At 49.2% G+C, this 14,124-nt stretch overlaps 5 protein-coding genes across 5 annotated transcripts; 3 read left to right on the forward strand and 2 right to left on the reverse strand.

Moving 5' to 3' along the window:
- The first annotated feature begins 15 nt into the window (after positions 1-15).
- On the forward strand, positions 16-2,383 carry ASPWEDRAFT_33794 (uncharacterized protein). Its single transcript, XM_040833863.1, has 2 exons — positions 16-341; positions 415-2,383. The coding sequence occupies exons 1-2, from the start codon at positions 239-241 to the stop codon at positions 1,959-1,961; spliced, it is 1,650 nt and encodes a 549-aa protein (XP_040694085.1). The 5' UTR covers positions 16-238; the 3' UTR covers positions 1,962-2,383.
- A 261-nt stretch (positions 2,384-2,644) lies between these two features.
- ASPWEDRAFT_47246 (calponin homology domain protein) lies at positions 2,645-4,650 on the reverse strand (the record flags this gene model as incomplete). The annotated part of the gene is made up of 2 exons (XM_040836929.1): positions 2,645-4,421; positions 4,484-4,650. The coding sequence occupies 2 exons, from the start codon at positions 4,648-4,650 to the stop codon at positions 2,645-2,647; spliced, it is 1,944 nt and encodes a 647-aa protein (XP_040694086.1).
- A 412-nt stretch (positions 4,651-5,062) lies between these two features.
- ASPWEDRAFT_33796 (uncharacterized protein) lies at positions 5,063-6,245 on the forward strand. The gene is made up of 3 exons (XM_040833864.1): positions 5,063-5,234; positions 5,288-5,404; positions 5,466-6,245. Exons 1-3 carry the CDS (start codon positions 5,162-5,164, stop codon positions 5,822-5,824), a joined length of 549 nt encoding a protein of 182 aa, XP_040694087.1. The 5' UTR covers positions 5,063-5,161; the 3' UTR covers positions 5,825-6,245.
- Positions 6,246-6,694: 449 nt separating this feature from the next.
- On the reverse strand, positions 6,695-8,380 carry wetA (developmental regulatory protein WetA; the record flags this gene model as incomplete). The annotated part of the gene is made up of 1 exon (XM_040832359.1): positions 6,695-8,380. One exon carries the CDS (start codon positions 8,378-8,380, stop codon positions 6,695-6,697), a length of 1,686 nt encoding a protein of 561 aa, XP_040694088.1.
- A 3,101-nt stretch (positions 8,381-11,481) lies between these two features.
- ASPWEDRAFT_99602 (uncharacterized protein) lies at positions 11,482-12,594 on the forward strand (the record flags this gene model as incomplete). Its single annotated transcript, XM_040839673.1, has 1 exon — positions 11,482-12,594. The coding sequence occupies one exon, from the start codon at positions 11,482-11,484 to the stop codon at positions 12,592-12,594; it is 1,113 nt and encodes a 370-aa protein (XP_040694089.1).
- Positions 12,595-14,124: the final 1,530 nt, after the last annotated feature.

The raw sequence follows: 14,124 nt of genomic DNA on the forward strand, positions 1-14,124 counted from the left end.
AAAAAAAAAAAAAACAAAAACAAAAACAAAAAACAAAGCAAATATGACCTAGCCACACCACCTAACTACAGGTGGGGAGCATAGTAACCTCTACTATGTGGCATGTACAGCTGCCGATCATTTCGATTGGCTGTGAGGCTCCTGATTGGCTCTTATCGATAAGCGCGCGTCGCGTTATTTGGCGATATGGCGATGGCTTCACCCACTACCCTTCTTGTCGTTCACTACGCACATCACCATGGCCATCGAAGAAGAGGCGCCTGTGCCTCTCTATCGCCCCGCCAGAGCTCTTCCATTCGAGCTCATTGAACACTCTGGCATCTTTTTCGAGGAGAAGCTCTGTCCGTCTTCACAACCCCACCTTCCCCCGGTTGTTATCTGAGCTTCCTGGCTAACATTCTTCCAAAACCCCAGACACCCAGGCTCTGAAACTCCTGCTGAATATTCTTACCTCCGGCACGGTCGCGTCCGCCCCCGCATATATTCCCACTCCCCCGCAGCTCGCAGTGGCAGCGACCTTCCTCGTCCACCCGTCCACCACAACCCGTGCAAAGACCACGGAAGAAAAAGACGCAGCCGCTGCTGCTCTACGACTCCTACGACTGACAAATACCCTGATCGGTTCGAAATCTGCAAAATTTGATCTTGCCTTTTCATTCACGCACTTTGAATCCTCGCGTCGTGGTGGGCGACGTCGCGCAGATGACGAGGCTGTCCCCAGTGAGACCGATGAAACCAGGCCATTGAATCTGGACCTCGGCCAGTCGGCATCTATCTGGTCGCGAGCAGAGGACTTTTGGCATGCGGTTGGGTGGGCATTCAACTGCTCCGTTTTACATCCTGAGCGATGGGAGAGATGGCAGATCTGGCTTCAATTCATGTGCGAGGTCCTAGAGGATGACTGGAACGAACGGAAGAGGGAGTTTGACAGATCCAATCCCGCCGAGGAGGAGAATCCTAAATCTAGAAAAAGGGGATACGAACATCCGCTCGAAAAGAGTTTGATCTTTCGATACATTGCCGGGGGAAGTGCTGGGTATGGCCGAGACCGCAGGATCTTGAGGGCAATTTTCGCCGATGGGACCGCTACCTCTACCAACGAGTTTCGCGAGGTGTTTCATAATGAGCTGAAACGTTTAAAGAACGACAACCAGAATATCAAAAAGAGAGAAGTGGAGGTCAATATTGACGAGGGCGAATACGGTGATTACCTTGCCAATGATGAGGATGAGTCCGACGAACCTGATACCGCGGCCAAACGCCCAGCTCGACGACCGAAACGTACCAGGAAAGGCACTCGGTCAGGAGATCCTAGTGCAGATGCCGAGGTGAATGTCCCATTCACTAGTCACGCCAATGGTGACGTATCTCTCTTGGGAGGTCTCAAATCTCTGGCTTTGCGACAGCGTCTCCTCCACCTTCTTTCCGACGTTTCTGAAAGTCTACCCCAGTCCTTCACCACCCTGGAAGAGATATACCATCTGTTTGTAGAGAACATCCGACATCTTCCCCTCCCCATCTTTCAGGCCTTCGTCAGTCCGTCCGTCCTACCACACTTCTCAGCCGCCGCGCAAACCACCCTCTGTGAATTCCTCCTCTTCCGCATGCGCGAAAATGCCGCCCCCGACACAGACGAGCAGTATCTAAACCAGACCAAACTCGAGCAGTGCTTCCTCCCTTACGCAGCGAGCACTGCTAGCGTAGTCGACAACACCAAGATGTCGATTGTGCTCGAATCACTCGTCATCCTCCTGGCTGATAGCGACCTTTTGCGAGTAACACCACTCTTGAAGACCGCAGTTCAGGACGGCATTATCGCACGGGCCGATAAGGCACAGGTCGAAAACAGAAGAAATCAGAACAGTCGCAGAGCCGAGGATATCGAATGGTGCTGGCTACTAGAGAGTGGAGAGCGCTTGATGTTTCTCGTTGACGAAGTTCTGCCTCAGGAAGACGGTTGATCATGAGTAATTCTTTACTATTCCACTTTTCTTCCCCTCCTCTCTCCAAGTTTGGATGTTTCAAACGTCTCCTTGGACGTTCGACAAGTCGAGTCTCATCAAACAATCCCGCCCGCCTCCGTCCTGAAACAAGACGCTCAGACCGCAGTCTTGTTCCTCCGAGTGACCGGCATGTTCGATAGAAGAGAACGGTTCGGACAGGACATACTGCCTAGTCAGACCCTTTATACAGACGATCGGGATAGTTAGACCTGTCAGAGCTAGTATTTACTGTTAAATGAGCGGGCTCATGATTGAAGGGGTTATCCTAGGCTACTTTTTTCTGCGTGCCCACTTGCTTGCATGATTATAGAATAGATCCATACAAGTACTCTATCTGAATAGATCTATAAAATTGAATTGACCATCTCTATTGCATACTGCTTTTCTACAGCTGACCAAAAACAAGAAAAATTCCCATCGCACCCTTTGTTTGGATGCAGTTCCTCCGATAGATTGATAACAAAAAGAAATCACAGAAAACCCAATATAGATAGACGCCTCTCTTAAAATGAAGAAAGACCCATCCATCCACTAAATCAGAACCATAATCAAATCAAAGGTATAAAATAAATCAATACGTCGCAAAAACACGAGGTGAAGAATCAAAATGGTAACAATGGAACCGCCATTTGGCGAATGGTTTACGGGGGAGGCCTGGGGCCGATAATTTGTCGTCTGGCGCCTCCAACTCCCAGGCCATGACCGCCTCTGTTCTGGTTATCACCGCCGAGGAAGCCATATTGATGGACATCCCAGGCTCCCTGGCCTGGCCCTGTGCCAAGAGTGCCATCTTTCTTGCCCTTTTCGGCCGCTGCTTGGGTCTGTTTCTGGCCTTCCTCCCATTCTTGTTGGCGCTCGCGTTCACGTTCCATCTCACGCTCCAAAAGGGACTTGGAAGCCCATCCACCAGCGCGGGTCTGCTGCTGAGCAGCTTCCCGGCGACTGTTCTCGGCGTCAACTTCTGCATTAGTGGAATAGTCTTGAGGGCGGTGGGCGACGGGTTTGGGAGCAACCGGGGGTTTTTGGGCAGCGAGAAAACGGTTTACTCTGTTCTCTCGGTTTTCCCGGTGCTGGGCGTAGGCGGCTGGGTCAGGAAGGGGACGGGGTGGCTTGGGAGGGGCGACTTCAGATGGTGTTGCCCGTTGCTCCGTGGGCTCGGGAAGTGGTCGAGGGGGCATAGGAGGGGGTGTTTCAGTGGCAGAGGCCGTTGGGTCGGGGAGTGGCCGTGGTGGCATGGGGGGAGCGTCGTCGTACTCATCGATAGGCTCCTCGTTTTGATGGTCGTTCCATTCTGTGCGAAGCATACGACGTTCTTGCTCGAGAGAAGACAGGTTGTAGCTTGGTTTGGCGGGCACAGGTCGAGCACGGCTCCGGCTGCGAGATTCAGCTGCTTTCTTTTCCTGGAGATCCTGACGTTCTTGCTCATACTGTTGTTCTCTTTGCTTAGCCTGTTCCAGCTGTTGTTCGAGCTCGAAGATGCGTTGACTGTCCCGTGATTCGCTGCCGGCTCCCCCAGTCTGGCTGGCCTGGTATTGACTGAGGAATTGGCCATTGAGGTGGGTATCACTGGTGCCTCTTCGGCGCTGTCGCTCCTTTTCCATCTTCTCTTCTACTTCTCTTTCCTCTTGGACGCGACGGCTGTCCTCTTGTTCCCATTGCCGCTGTTCCTCATCCCAGCGTTTTCTTTCTTCCTCAACCTCGCGACGCTCTTTCTCTCTCAGACGAGAAGTCTCCTCTTCCCATCGGCGCTCCTCCTCTGCTTTGGCCCGGTCTTCCTCTGCCTCCCGTTCTCTTTGCCGCATCCGTTCTTCTTCCTGTCTCTCCAAACGGAGTCGTTCCTCTTCTTCGCGCCTACGCTTCTCTTTATCTTGTAGGCTTGGCACATGTGGAGCAGCGGTTGTAATTTGCCGGCGAGCACCAAAAGCGACTCCTTGGTTGGCTTGGCTGGCGCCGCCCATGTAGCCATATTGGTGGATGTTCCAGGCTGGCATTGTAGAGTGCTCATCTGATTTCTTGCTCCAGCTGCTCAAGGTGCTTGGGGACTTAGCAGGGCTTGAAAAGCCTGAGCCATTTGAGTTTGCGCTGGCTCCTCGCAATTTCGTGGGGGTATAACCTCCTTGACTGGAGCCAGTCACGTTCGGACTCACACTTCCAGCTTTATTCTGAACGCCGATTGAGCGAGGGAACTTGCTGGGCTCGAGGGCATTAGCCCTTCTGCTGAAGGACGACAGACATTGGAGAACTTGCGCCGGGTCCTTGCCTTCATAAAGATCGACCGTGAGGAAGACGTCGTGTGGAGGAAGGCTGAGTGGTGGTATTTGGCACGCGCGAAGGAAATGAGAGATGTTCTCCATCTGCACAAAAGGCATTGATGATTTCTTGAACTTGACGCCTGGCGAAACCGCGAGGTTGACTAGTCTTTAATTATTAACGTCAGCGATTGTGAGAAAGGCAACAGGGACATGAATAGATCCACCTACCTGCAGAGAGCAACACCATCCTTCAGCGCATCTAGCAAATCGCCCCCTTGAAGTCGCTCTTGAAGCACATCCTCAATCCAGTCACGCACTTCTCCAGCGGCCTGTGGGGTATAGCGGGACAGTCGCATATTGCGAAGGTCCTTGTCCAACGAGGTAACGGACGCCATGTTGTGGATGCAAAATAGATCGATTCAGCTAATTCGAAACCATGTACAGTAATATGGTGATAACCCTTTTGTTCCCTTGTTGTCGTTTGCCTCTGTCGATAATGCCCCGCGGATCAGGAGATATAGGCAGGGACTCGAGTGGGGGTCCTGAAGGATTCACAGGCAAAACGGGCTTTTATATACAAGTGTTCTGGAAAGATGAAGGACTAAAAGACAGATTGCTGGGACGATGGAATTGAAAAATGTTTCTGACTCAGGAGAAAGTAAGCCACAGCCTCGAGCGAGGGAGTTATGGAATGTTGGTCTTTGGGCTCCACTGCGAACTGCTGCGGCCGCCGATGACGTTCGAGCCGTTTAGTGCCTGAGGATGTGCCGTGCCCTTTTTCGACCAGTACGACCTCAGGTAATTATTATTAGCACCACCACTACCGCCCCGTCTCCGCCTCCTATTATTTATTATCGCCTTTCCTCATAATTATTGCGCTGTCATATCAATAGCTCACTGGGTCCAATGAGTCCGGTGAATAGCCTGTGGTTCAAGTGGAAAAGCCTTCGATTGCCGTGGCGAAAATCCTTCCTAGTTGGTATGTTCTTTTGTCCCGTCCACGACGACGACCATCTAACCATCTCACGACAGGCTCGGATTTGACGGGTAACACCTATTGGGAATTCAAAGATGCATTGAACGCCGGGCGCTTCAGGCGCATCGTCAAATACAACCCCAAAACCCACTACGCCGACGTTCAGGTCACCCGTGAGTCTTGTCCCTCCCTATGATAACAAGGCGCCCAGCTAACAACGCTTTTCATCTTCAGCTCAATGGCATCAATGGCTACGATATGTCCGTCCGACACCTCCGTCCATCGAAGAACAGCAACAGGATGTCCTCCGCCAATTGCAGATGAAGCAACTCGCCCGACTGGCCGATGAACGCTGGGCAAGCAAACCGTCCTACCTCGATAAGCCCCAGAGACAACAGCCTTTGCCTGCAACCTCCAGTGATCCTACATTGAAGCAGCCCGCCCAGAATCCTGCCCAGAATACCTCAAGTCCAGAAACACAGAAGCCGGTCACCGAACAAAAACCCGCCAAGGACCCTTGGGCTAAGGCACAGCAGGCTCAAGGCGAAGGCTGGCAGCCAGAACCATGGTCCCCGTCGACTTCGCAGCGGTGATAGAAATCGTGATTCGATACTTGGGCTCCGTGTATATCGAGTAGCTATCAAGCTGCTGCTCGACGATGGCAAGTGTGGACAGTCCTTCGACATCCGATACCTGTGGGCCCTTTCTCTTAAGAGAGCAACTGCACTATGCAAGGCAATAAAACTGCTCTATGTGCCTCGGGTGAATTTCAGTTCGAGAAGGATATGTGCATACCTCTGTGAAACACTACTGATTTGATATCACGCATGTTCCACATTCAAATTCAAACTCGCATGTTCCGTCCCTTCATTCCCCTAGGATTGGGATCTTGAATTTATAATATGGGCGATATGCAACGCTATACTAAACACTATTACTTTGGGGGGCTTTGCTGTTGTTCAACACATGTATATTATTCAATGGTTTATTTATAATGAATCTCCAATCGATATGATCTAAAAGCCTTTCTTGATCCACTGATACTAATAAGATACCAATACTATATTAAGTTAAGAAAAGAATAATGCATAACTTCTGCATAATGAAACGGTGTGAGTCTTCAATATATGATTCAACATAAAATGGGGGCTGCAGCCATATATATTTATGAGGTCATAGAGTATATTGCTAAGGACATTTGAAATACTAGGAAAAACCAGCTTGTAAATAAACATTATAGAATTAATGTAATAATAATGTGTGTACGAGTCTAAAAAGACAGATCTAACATTTTGTGAACCGATTTTGGAAACCCTCAAAAAATAACAGACCCAGGACACCCAAACGACCACCGCCTAAAACAAACAATTCAAACAAATATCCAACAATTGACCGGGATTACATAGGGAGTATATGGGGAATAATCAAGTAATAAAAACACATAGAAAACGAAAACATTTTCTTTAGCATAAGACAGCCTCGAGAGCTTCGACATCACCGCCAGATCTTCTCACCGCGTCCAAAGCGGCTTCACTGAGCTTGCGACGTCGATCTCGGGCTTCCTGCTCTCGTCTTGCTTTTGTCTTGGAGCTGCCGCTGGGAGCAACTCCGCCCAAAATCTTTCTGGAGTCATTCGCAGTGAAGTTGACGAAAGACACAGTAACCGACGACTTGTTGGAACCCCGGGGACTACCCGAGGACCCACCGGTTGCTTTGACCGGCTTAGGAGCACTCATTGTGTGAGATGATAGCTTTGGGTTGTGAGTGCGGCGCTGCTGCGCCTTCATGTTGATGTTGTTTCGCGTGGTTGATCCATTTTTTGGTGATACGCCAGTCCTCGGCGACAGAGATGGTGATCGCTGAGGGTTTTGGACCTGAGGGGCGGTAGTGAAGGAGGATTCAATGAATTTCGGAGCAGTGGGAGGGACTTGGTAAGAGTGACTCTCTTGATTGGTAGGTGCGGAGGGCATGGTCGTTGATGGGAATGATGATTCGGTGGATGTAGCAGACATGTCAAATGAAGGATCGAACTGAATCATAAGTCCCCCTTGCATCATGTCATTTTGCTGATTTGTGTTCTGGATTGGTCGCTGGGGAGCGGGGGATGCGACCATTGGTTGATATGAAGGTCGCTGTGCGACGCGAGAAGCCATCGGAGACCACCATGCCTGGGCGTCTTGGCTGTTAAGGTCGGGGGTGAAGAGTGCAGGAGTGCTGAAAGAATCAGAATGCCACGAGGACATGGACTGAGGGGCTGAGGAATGCGGAGAAAAGATGTCGTCTGACGGTGGACTTGAAGTGGTCAATGCGGAGTTACTTAAATACCGTTGCTGCTGTCTTGCCAGCGCTCCAGCTGAGGGCGATGGCATCGAAATCGCTGGAGATTGGTTGAAAATGGTGGTGTCATACTGATGAGGCATCTCGGTTGAATCTGCTGGCGGGAGCCCATCAGAGCGGTTCTGCTGCTGCTGAGGGTAGTTATCCGGCTGGAAGTTCTGACGCTGAACAAAATCAGAAGGTGGAGGAGACAATGGTAGGTGGTCATCTGAGCCACGAAGACCAAAGTCCTGGAATCGTTGGGCCCAGGCTTCTGGGTACGCCATTCTGCTTTTCTGGAGTTGAGAAGAGCGCATCAAACTAGGGGAATAGCTCTGCTTACGCAGCAGGCCACGACGCTCATTTGGATCCCGACGACGGATGGATTTTGGGGTGACCAAAGGGTTTCTGGTAGCTTTACGGCTGGGAGTGGCCGGAGGTGTGGATGGCGATTTGGAAGGTCTTTGAACTGGTGCAACTTGTGCAGGGTGGGATGCTGGTGTTTCTAAAGCGGGACTGGGATCTGTGATGGCGGAGGGGTGGACAGTGTCATGAAAAGAAAAGTCCTGTTGCTCTGCAGACGAGCTTGCGTCCTCCTGCAGGGCCCAGAGGTCTTTACCCCAGGGCTGAGGTGACGATTGAGGAGGGTGCTTGGCGGTGGAGACGGTGGGCGAAAGATCGCCACATTCACTCGATAACGAGTCAAGAGGGAAGATTTGGTCGAAGTCGCCCGAGAATGAAACGTCTTTGTTGGCATCAACGTTGGAAGACTCCATATTGACGTACTGATTAAATAAGTCATTGAACGAATGGTCGAATGGTTGGGCCAACATCTTGTCAGGTTGGTTTCCGTTTGCGGCGAAATGAGAGGAGATGGCCAAAAGAGTGGTCAATGACCTCTGGGAGATCAGATATGATTGGCAAGAGGTGACGGGACCGGATCTGGGTCGAGTAGAGTTCGGAAGATCGGCCGGTGTTCCGTTTAGCAGTAACGAACGGTTGGACAAGATGGGAGGAATGCGTGTAGGGACAGTTTGAACAATTGACAATCAAAGAAAACACTGCAGAGGATGCAAAGAAAGCAAAGCAAACAAACAACAGACACAAGGCCCTATTTGAAGGGTCGCGATGGATACCAGCCTCAAGGATTATGCACGCATTCCTGGTGCTCTAAAGATGGCTAAGGAATGTACCCTCAGGGCGGGTATAGTCCACACTCTCCCAATCGAATGGCCAAGACTTCCCCAGGCCCTACCTGCACCAAATGCAGGAACTCGAAATAGAGGTGGCTGAATTGGTTTCCAACCCCCGTCTCTACCAGTACCCTATCCAAAGTGGAGAGACCTTGAGCTCGAAGGCCACCCGTTGGAATGCAACCCTCACTAAACCCAAAACAGTGAGCAAGGTATCAGCAGGTCAGATATAGCGGGCCCTGGAGGGGATCGAGGAGGGCTCAACCAATGAAAGAAGAATATATATAGCATTTGACAATAGAGACGCGCATTTGACGAATCAAAGACGCAACATCATCGTCGGATTCGACGGCATTAACCCGCCACCAGACAGCAAATCAGAAGCTGTGCCAGTGACTTCTACGACTTTAATGTAAGCGTCATGATAGTTTTGCTTCGCCAACCGACCAAACAAAGTTGACTCGGTGGGTATATTGATCCCCTGATTGACGAACACTGGGCCATCCCATCTGTAGCTGTACTGCATTGAGGCTATTCGGGACGCTCTGTGCACTGACAAAGTTATAAGGATTTGTGGAATGTGGATCGGAATGCTGCGGCTGGGTGGAATGCGCGCCCACTCCAGCAATGCAAAGAAGACAGATCTCTGGCATTCGAGAAAGAAACGCACCTACCATTGGCAATCGTGATTAGCTGGCCGAAAAACAAGCGTGCAGGGGATCTGCAGTCAAGGTAGTAGTAGACACTCGGCTTTCTATAATTATCACTTTTTGTATGGAATAAGCTTGCCGAGAGATAGAGCATAGGTGCATGCATCCGGACACGTTTTACCTGCAGGACTGACAGCACATGGAATGATCCAATCAAAGATAGTGCTCAGTATTTTGATCGTCAGGCCCATTGGGTTGCATATATTCGACCTGATGAGGCCTGAACCATACATGGCGTGCTGCGTTGCGTTGCTTTGTTCTTCCCCCAGCATGTGCGCCATTTGTCCGGCTATTTCCAAAGAAAGAAGAGGGCCCATGTGGACCTAGCAAGGAGGTACCAATTTCTTCTTCTGGAGAATACTCGTATTTCTTTCTTTTCTTTGTCCCAATGCGCATTGAGCCAAAACGTTAGAGCGCCCGGTTTGTGTGTCATTTTATTTTTGGCCAGAGCACGACAAAGAATTACTACCAGGATGTACAGTAGTTCTCGGTAGCCTTGCTGCCCATATCAAGTCTGAATCAATCCGAAACCACAATCTTGTATGAGAGGTAGTAGCACCAAAGAGCATGAACTCCAAAGACTGCAGATAAACAAAGCTACTTGATATGACCTGTATTACATATCAAAGGAGTTGAGTTCCTGCACAGTATTTTTAGTACACTGTAGATCATTGTAGCGTCTTCGCCTTTGTGAAAGACAAAAGAATCGTTCCTTGTTAGGCGTTGGGGAGAGAATTTCCAGAAATATGACGTTTTGTTGTATCTTGCCTGCATGTCCTGGTGCAATCACACCCCATGGCGGCAATGATGGTTGGTGACATCTTGATCTGCAAGAAGCCCACACCTGGATGATGAATCCTGGAAAACTCGAGAGTCAACGCGAAAAGACCAGAAAAGCCCACACAGCCTCTGATCATGAGGCTATTTTCATCATCGCTGTTCGTGGAGAATCACAAGGAAGCGTGACAAACCCAGGCTGAGTCAGGCTGTTGGGTTACACTAGTCCATTTCGGGTAATCCGATAGCCGAACCCTGCAAACAGATGACCGGAAAGTCAGGTGACAATGACGGAAAACTGAGCTGAGCCGACCTTCGCCGGATATGCCTTACAGCCGCACCCTTGGATCGACTCCTCCCCTTCTTCTCGTTTCTCCCAGGCACTATCTGTCGTGCTAATCCCACTCTATTATTGTCCTCTCTTTGGACGTCTGAACATCTACTATTTTGCATCTGAGATTTGGTTGGGGGAAATCTCGTCTTCCCACTGCCACATTTGCCCCTTGCCCCGCCACGGTCATCCGGCTTCCACATCATCCCCCGCGAAAAGTGGGAATGACTTTATAAAGCCAGGACTCTTGCCATCGTCCTGGACATCAACCTACCAAGCTACCCCAAACGAACTGAAAAACTACCATAGTCTCTAGTTATTGAGACACGTCGGCGACGACTTTACACACACGAAGGACACGAAACGCGTCGTGTTCTTTTCAGCCGTGAATAACACAACGGCTCATCTCACCCAAACCTTTCTTCCTTCCAACGAGACATTCAACAACCTATATGTATTGCATCGGAAAGTCATTCAGATCCAGACGATTTTCGAAAGACAGAAAACAAATCAACTCCCAGTGTTCGATTGAGAAATTTCAAAGCCATCAGAACAATCAGAAGTGCATGGACTACACCCAACCGATTCAACGATTCTGCAAGTAAATATCCACGTTATCAATATCTTCACCATGGCTTGTTATCTTGTTCTTGTCGGCTCTCCTTAAGTGGACTTTGATTCACGCTCGGCTTCACCATGGACTCCCATCTCTTTTTTGGAGGCCCCCGAAGCCATTTTCTCTCGAAAACAGCACAGAACGACTCATTTCTCTCGAACAAACAAAAAGACATACTGTAAAACCACATACTAAAGCTAGGTGTGGGGAATTTAGTTTCAAACTTGATCTCGCATCTTTGCATTCACAAATTCGCACTATTATATTCTCAGCAATTGTCCTCACTATGGACTTGCAAGACGTCAAAATGGGCGAACCAAACATTAACAGAAAATCCTGGGAGTCATTTTCATCTGGATTCTCCAATCTCGAGATCTCGATCTCTCAGGACAGCTGTTACGCCTCGGATGAGGTTTCGGTTGCTTCGAACAACCCGAATACCACGGGAAAACCGACTTCCTCATCCTCATCCTCGACACCTGCCTCTGATTCATCTCATCGTACCTATCCAAAGTCTATTTTGAAGAAACCATCCACGGATCTTGAAGAAGACTCAGAATGCGAATCAGGATACGGGTCTGATGCGTCTGACTTTGGTTACGATGCTCTATCCGAAGAAAGCGATGACGATGACGAGGATATGTACGAAGTCGCAGCTTGGGACGACGCCTCGGACATCATGTCAGACACCTATGATGACGATGACGATGATGAATCCCTTGATGGTTCATTCATTGCGTTCGAATTCGAATCTATGGTCAGATTTGACACAAATGTGCACTATATTGAAGCACCAGAACCTTCTGATGACGAAGGCCCCGATACTGAAATGACCTGTCATGAGTTGATGGAGCTGGCTCGAAATTCGGGCAGCCTTCAACTTGTTGAGACAGAATACCCGTCAGCAGACCTCATGGATGACGGCGAGGATGACCACAACCATGGCCCCAATGCAGACAGGCCCGAAGAACATACACGCGATGTCGTTGATCTTGACAAACGCATCTTCGTTGCTTACATGAACGGCATCAACGGGATTGCCGATTCCCAATACAAATCACACCTTCGTGCCCGGGTGGACGAGATCAAAATGGGCCGGACACAGCCCCAGCCCATGGAAGCAATCAGCACCAATGGTGTCTATCTTGAACATGTGCTGAATCATGTTATTGGCGTATTCGGCAATCTAGTGGCCAAAGAAGAGCTTGATGAGCTGGTCCACATCAGCGAAGAGAAGGGAGCTCAGGTCCCTTCGGAACAGACCGAAAATTCCAACCAAGCTCTCTTGGGCAAAATCGAATGCCTCCTTTCAGAGAGGCTGGCCAATGACCAAGTTGATGTTGGCGAGGACGAGCTGAGTTTTTTTGCAGGCGGCGTTGCCTGTGCCCTCGAAAACGGGAATATCTGCGCCTCAGAGTGATATATCCCTACTACAAAAAAGCTCGATTACGAGAAGCAAAATCGATGGATCATGGATATGGATATGGGTTATGGAAAGAAAATTATAAAACACCAAAAAAAAACATGAGTGATTGACTCGCTTGAAGCGAGGATGGATTAAACTAGGTATCTTTGAGGGCGTTTATATTTAGTGAGCGACTGTGCTTGATGAAAAGTTGCTATGAGTTACGAGAATTTCGGGTTTAATTGATTTTTATTTCTCATTATACTCTGAGAGTACCCGTAGTATTGAAGTTATTTCTGCAGTAGTCGTCAGCAGTCTGCCGTTGGGAATCAGGAGAATGTAAGCCGGCAGATGAGGATAATCGGTATTGATTACTCCATACTCCAACCTCCATTCTCCCGTGTCTCTGGGGACGGTTAGACTATTACCATACTGGGCAGGACCGCCATTATTGTTCATTTCCATTGTTCGTTCATGCCGGATATTATTCCCCCCCCCCCCCCTTTTCTCTCTGATGAACATTACAGTGGAGTGGACGAATGACGGACTTGAGCGGCACCCGACCGGCGCATGTTGATCAACGCATCAGGCCGCGAAAGAGCGACAGTGGGCACGAATGGGATGATTGTTATTTACGGGCGATGACAACTGGTGCTATTTTGAACTTGATTTTGAGAATTGACATGAAAGTACCTATGTAAGCAAGGGGAAACTGAGTCAGGAGGACAGCAAGACAAGTTGGGGGCAGAGAAGTAGTCTGACATATTCTGCAGCCAGAAAACAATCTAATGAATCGGAGAATGTTTATTTTAATAACCAACTGACTCGGAGAGGGGGAAAAAAAAGAAAAGAAAAGAAAAGAAAAGAAGAAAGCGTACGAGGGACCCGAATGGACGTTGACGTTGACTCATGCATTGATATGCAGGTGAGACTTGCAGGGCCCGACCTGACAGGGATATATTCTGGACATACTGAAATAACCAGCCATAGCCACATACAATGATACGAACTCGAGATGATCACGACAGGAGTAGTAGCCAACTGCTGCGCCCTGTGAGATGTAACGATAATCAGTGTTGATTGTTGTTCAGCCTTGTTGGTGGTAGGATTTTGTCGTTGCCTTGGATATTTCAAATGTCTGTTCTACTGTCTAGGGGTCCATGATGATACATGTAGCTGAACAGACTAATTAATATATTAATTATTATTCCAGAAGCCACAGCCACTTGGCACTCTGGCAGTCTAGCAGTCTAGCAGATGGCAAAGATATCCACCAGAATGATATCACACCGCTTTTGTCTGATATTGGCCTGACCGAGGCGGAACCACTGGTTTGGTACCAACTACCACATAACTAGGTACCTGCTTCCTCCCATGGTAGTAGTGGTATTCCGTTGAACATTACTGTAAACAGTTATTCCAGAGTGCTGGGAATGAATCTTGATATCCATGGGTCAAAGAAGTCTCAGCAGATGCAAATGAACATTCTCTAATTTTCCACAGTGGGGCATTTTGACTGCGTATGTGAGCCACATGGTGGTGATC

Source organism: Aspergillus wentii (assembly GCF_001890725.1).
Source record: "Aspergillus wentii DTO 134E9 unplaced genomic scaffold ASPWEscaffold_1, whole genome shotgun sequence".
Taxonomy (NCBI): Eukaryota; Fungi; Ascomycota; class Eurotiomycetes; order Eurotiales; family Aspergillaceae; genus Aspergillus; species Aspergillus wentii.

Excerpts from the sequence above, each read along its gene's own strand:
- ASPWEDRAFT_33794 (XM_040833863.1), top strand. The coding sequence starts at position 239 with ATGGCCATCGAAGAAGAGGCGCCTGTGCCTCTCTATCGCCCCGCCAGA. Across the intron at positions 342-414 it reads CTTTTTCGAGGAGAAGCTCT|ACACCCAGGCTCTGAAACTC; the intron begins GTCCGTCTTCAC and ends CCAAAACCCCAG.
- ASPWEDRAFT_33796 (XM_040833864.1), top strand. The coding sequence starts at position 5,162 with ATGAGTCCGGTGAATAGCCTGTGGTTCAAGTGGAAAAGCCTTCGATTG. Across the intron at positions 5,235-5,287 it reads GCGAAAATCCTTCCTAGTTG|GCTCGGATTTGACGGGTAAC; the intron begins GTATGTTCTTTT and ends ATCTCACGACAG. Across the intron at positions 5,405-5,465 it reads CGCCGACGTTCAGGTCACCC|CTCAATGGCATCAATGGCTA; the intron begins GTGAGTCTTGTC and ends TTTCATCTTCAG.